The 6000-nt window shown below is 40.8% G+C and overlaps 1 protein-coding gene across 1 annotated transcript in view; it reads right to left on the bottom strand.

Moving 5' to 3' along the window:
* Positions 1 to 6000, bottom strand: part of eif2ak4 (eukaryotic translation initiation factor 2 alpha kinase 4) — a gene marked incomplete at its 5' end in the record, with an annotated part of 140520 nt that overhangs the window by 109360 nt on the left and 25160 nt on the right. The window contains 2 exons of the mRNA XM_079833966.1: positions 976 to 1039; positions 1131 to 1235. Of these exons, the coding sequence (XP_079690092.1) occupies positions 976 to 1039; positions 1131 to 1235 (169 nt within the window). The remainder of the gene's footprint in view (positions 1 to 975; positions 1040 to 1130; positions 1236 to 6000) is intronic.

Below are 6000 nucleotides of genomic sequence, written 5' to 3'. Positions count from 1 at the left end.
TGTATATATATTTATACAATTTTTATTACATAATTTAAAATTTAAATACAATATTTTCTTAAATATACACATGCATGTGCGCATATGCACACAGTACACACGTATATTTTATGTAAACATTAACTTTTATTTGACAGCACTTTATACATATAGATTCATATTTAACGATAAATTAAATGTTAGTAATCAAAAAGCGTCTAATTAATTTAAATCATGAAACTTCCACAAATTAACAACAATTTATTTAAAATATAACAAAATACTTTTTGAGGGCCCTATAAAATCCATAATAAAATAATTTTTTTACATTTGAATTTTTATGTATTCCATTTTATTTTTATTTTTATGGACTCATATTTAATGCTTAAAATAAATGTCAACAATTAAAAATTAAAATTAAATTAAATGCATTTTATTAAAAGTACAAATTGCTTTTTATTTTCTCCAAATTCTGTTTTGCATTTCAATTTTATGGAGCCAATTTGAATGATTTAATTCAATTTTAATAATCAAAAAAGCCTAATCAATTACATTTAAATAACTTTACCAACTTAATAATTTATCAATTTGATTTACAATAATAGGGCCCTATGAAATGTGTTGTGTTTTAATTTTTCTGGATTTATGATTTAATACAGATTTATTACATATAAATATTATATATTATTACATGAATATTATTTATAAGCTTACTTTAAACTGTGTATATATATATAAAGTATGCCTATAAATGATTTACCACTAATAACCAAAGCATTTTTACCAAACCTGAAGTACACCAGGACTCTTATTTTGAAATGTCCATGACTTCTGCTCATAAACACAGTTCTCACACACACACACACACACACACACACACACACACACACACACACACACACACACACACACACACACACACACACGCTTTCAGTGTACAGCTCATAATTTGTGTTTTGACAGATGTGACATGATCATGTGACTGGGCTTTCTGACCTGTTGGATCTTGTTTGGGGACAAACCCTGAGCTGCTTTCCTCCATCTCCAGTTTCCCTGCAGCCTGAAACACACACACGACAGTGAGAACACACACACACACACACACTCGTGAGTAAGAGAGTGTGTGTGTGTGTTTATAACAGGTGTGGTACCACATTAGCGGGGTGATCTGTGGCCAGGCCGAAGTCTCCGATCTTCACATGATCCTGAGAGTCCAGGAAGATGTTGACCGGCTTCAGGTCTCTGTGGATCATCCCCTGTCAAACACACACACACACACACACACACATTAGAGTCACACAATCAAACACACACACACACACACATTACAGTCACACAATCAAACACACACACACACACACACATTAGAGTCACACAATCAAACACACACACACACACACACACACACATTACAGTCACACAATCAAACACACACACACACACATTAGAGTCACACAATCAAACACACACACACACACACACACACACACACACACACATTACAGTCACACAATCAAACACACACACACACACACACACACATTAGAGTCACACAATCAAACACACACACACACACACACACACACACACACACACACACATTAGAGTCACACAATCAAACACACACACACACACACACACTAGAGTCACACAATCAAACACACACACACACACACACACACACACATTACAGTCACACTATCAAACACACACACACACACACACACACACACATATTACAGTCACACAGTCCAAACACACACACATTACAGTCACACAGTCCAAACACACACACATTAGTCACACAATCAAACACACACACACACACATTACAGTCACACAGTCCAAACACACACACATTACAGTCACACAGTCCAAACACACACACACACACACACACACACATTACAGTCACACAGTCCAAACACACACACACATTACAGTCACACAATCAAACACACACACACACACACACACACACACACACATTACAGTCACACAGTCCAAACACACACACACACACACACACATTAAGGTTTCTAGGAAAGGTTTCTAAACACAGACTGGAGTATGTTTGCTTCTCAAGCCACCAGTGGCGCTCACACGGACATTGACTCCTACACCTCCTCAGTATTGGATCATATCAATACCACCATCGACAGTGTTACAACCCAGAAACAGATCACCACATACCCAAATCAGAAGCCTTGGATGAACAGGGAAGTACGACTCCTGCTGAAGTCACGCAATACTGCCTTCAGATCAGGAGATGCACAAGCCTACAGCGCATCCAGGGCAAACCTGAAGAGGGGCATCAAAAAGGCCAAGCACTGCTACAAGCTTAAGATTGAGGGTCACTTTTCCAACTCTGACCCTCGACGCATGTGGCAGGGCATCCAGGCCATCAGTGACTACAAACCCCCCCACTCCACCCCCGCAGCCACTGATGTCAACTTCCTGAATGAGCTAAATTACTTTTATGCTCGTTTTGAAAGAGACAACAGAGAAACTGCCACCAAGCTCAAACCCTCAGCTGACCACCCACCAATCACACTCTCCACCACAGATGTCTGCAAGGCACTGAGCCGGATCAGCGCGCACAAGGCTGCTGGACCAGACAACATCCCTGGACGTGTGCTCAGGGCATGTGCGGAGCAGCTCGCTGGGGTTTTTACAGACATTTTCAACCTGTCTCTCGCCCAAGCAGCTGTACCGACATGCTTTAAACGCACTTCCATTGTGCCAGTGCCGAAACACTCCAGCCCGAGGTGCCCTAATGACTACCGCCCTGTAGCACTCACACCCATCATTATGAAGTGCTTTGAGCGGCTGGTCCTGGAACACCTAAAAGACTCTATACCATCCACATTGGACTCACACCAGTTTGCCTACCGCAGCAATAGGAGCACAGAGGATGCCGTTTCCATGGCACTGCACTCTGTGCTCACCCATCTGGACAGTAAAAACACTTATGCACGCATGCTGTTTGTTGACTTCAGCTCAGCATTCAACACTGTCATCCCATCCAAGTTAATTGCCAAACTTGGAGACCTGGGCATCAACACTTCAATGTGTAACTGGATTTTGGACTTCCTAACTGACAGACCCCAGAATGTTCGATCAGGATCCACCTGCTCCACATCCATCACACTCAACACTGGTGTACCACAGGGCTGTGTGCTAAGTCCGTTTCTCTACTCCCTCTTCACCTCCGACTGCAAGCCTGTGTATGGAACTAATTCTATCGTCAAGTTTGCGGACGACACTACGGTGATTGGTCTCATCAGCAACAACGATGAGACTGCCTACAGGGAAGAGATCCAGCACCTGGCCACATGGTGCGCTGATAATAACCTGCTCAACACCACCAAAACGAAGGAGCTCATCGTGGACTTCAGGAAGGAGTCAAGAGGCACACACGACACCATCCACATCAATGGAATGGCTGTTGAACGTGTCTCCAGTTTCAAGTTCCTGGGGATCCACATCTCGGCGGACATGTCGTGGACGACCAACACCTCCAGCCTGGTCAAGAAGGCTCACCAGCGCCTCTTCTTCCTGAGGACACTGAGGAAGAATCAGCTCTCCTCGGCCATCCTGGTGAACTTCTACCGCTGCGCAATAGAAAGCATCCTGACCAACTGTGTAGCAGTGTGGTATGGGAGCTGCTCTGTTGCGGAGCGCAAGGCACTGCAGCGGGTGGTGAAAACTGCCCAGCGCATCACAGGGACTCCACTGCCTGCCATCGAACACATCCAGAGGAAACGCTGTCTGCATCGAGCTCCAGCATCCTCAAGGACTCCTCTCACCCAGCCCACAGACTGTTTTCTCTCCTGCCCTCCGGCAGGCGTTTCAGGATCCACCGGACCAGGACCAGCAGACTAAAGAACAGTTTTTTCCCCAGAGCTGTCTCCTTACTGAACTCAAACCCCCGTTGATCCACTTCCCTCATAAACTGATAACTCTCCTACCTCACATCTGCCTTCACTTTGTTATTTGCACTACTGACTGTTTATTACAGTAACAACTGTTTACTTATGCATTCTGCACCACCATACCGTAACTGGATAATGCTCATCTGCACTGCCGACTGTATTTACAGTAACAATGTTTACATTTGCATTTTGCACCGTACTTCTAACTGGAATATGCAACCACTTTCCACTGCACTTTTACACTTTCTTTCGGATAGCTCTGTCCATAATTTATTGTACTAACTTAATCCACTGCTATATTCCTCATATTAGCCTAACATATTATTGTATACCTCTAACTGTAAATTCTGTTCAAGTAATAACCGTCTGTATATTTATTCATAGTACATAGTCACCTGTAAATTCTGTTTATAGTAATAGCCATCTGTATATTTATTCACTGTATATATTCATCTGTAAATTCAGTTCTACTTATAGTAATAACCATCTCTCTACTTATACATATTTATATATATTCAGAACATTTTTATGTCCTGCACTTACGCAACCATTGTATATATCCTGCACTTGCTGCTATTGCACTTCTGGTTAGACCTAAACTGCATTTCGTTGCCTTGTACTTGTACTTGTACTTGTGTAATGACAATAAAGTTGAATCTAATCTAATCTAATCTAATTACAGTCACACAGTCCAAACACACACACACACATTACAGTCACACAATCAAACACACACACACACACACACACACACACACACACACACATTACAGTCACACAATCAAACACACACACACATTACAGTCACACAATCAAACACACACACACATTACAGTCACACAATCAAACACACACACACATTACAGTCACACAATCAAACACACACACACATTACAGTCACACAATCAAACACACACACACACACACACAACAGTCACACAATCAAACACACACACACACACATTACAGTCACACAATCAAACACACACACACACACATTACAGTCACACAATCAAACACACACACACACACACACACACACATTACAGTCACACAATCAAACACACACACACACACACACACACATTACAGTCACACAATCAAACACACACACACACACACACACACACACACACATTACAGTCACACAATCAAACACACACACACACATTACAGTCACACAATCAAACACACACACACACACACACACACATTACAGTCACACAATCAAACACACACACACACACACACACACACACACTACAGTCACACAGTCCAAACACACACACACACACATTACAGTCACACAATCAAACACACACACACACACATTACAGTCACACAATCAAACACACACACACACACACACATTACAGTCACACAATCAAACACACACACACACACACACACACATTACAGTCACACAATCAAACACACACATTAAAGTCACACAATCAAACACACACACACACATTACAGTCACACGATCCAAACACACACACATTACACTCACACAGTCCAAACACACACACATTACAGTCACACAATCCAAACACACACATTACAGTCACACAGTCCAAACACACACATTACAGTCACACAATCCAAACACACACATTACAGTCACACAATCCAAACACACACATTACAGTCACACAGTCCAAACACACACACACACACACACATTACAGTCACACAATCAAACACACACACATTACAGTCACACAATCCAAACACACACACACACATTACAGTCACACAATCCAGCAGAAACACGGAAAAATTCTGTATTAATAAATAAAAATAATACATAAATGTCTAATGCCTTCATTTGATCACCAATCAACAAAGCCGGTCTAATCAATTGAATTCATAAAACTTTACCAATTTAATAATTTATCAATTTGATTTACAATAATAGGGCCCTATGAAATATGTTGTGTTTTAATTTTTCTGGATTTATGATTTAATATATGATTTAATACAGATTTTTTTACATATACATATGATTTATTATTACATAAATATTATTTATATTCTGATAATACATTTGTATTACATCATAAATCCAGAAAAATTTTAACTT

Source organism: Gobio gobio (assembly GCF_949357685.1).
Source record: "Gobio gobio genome assembly, chromosome: 13".
Classification (NCBI taxonomy): Eukaryota; Metazoa; Chordata; class Actinopteri; order Cypriniformes; family Gobionidae; genus Gobio; species Gobio gobio.
Note: the sequence above shows the minus strand (reverse complement) of the source record. Positions and strands in the feature narration are given on the sequence as shown.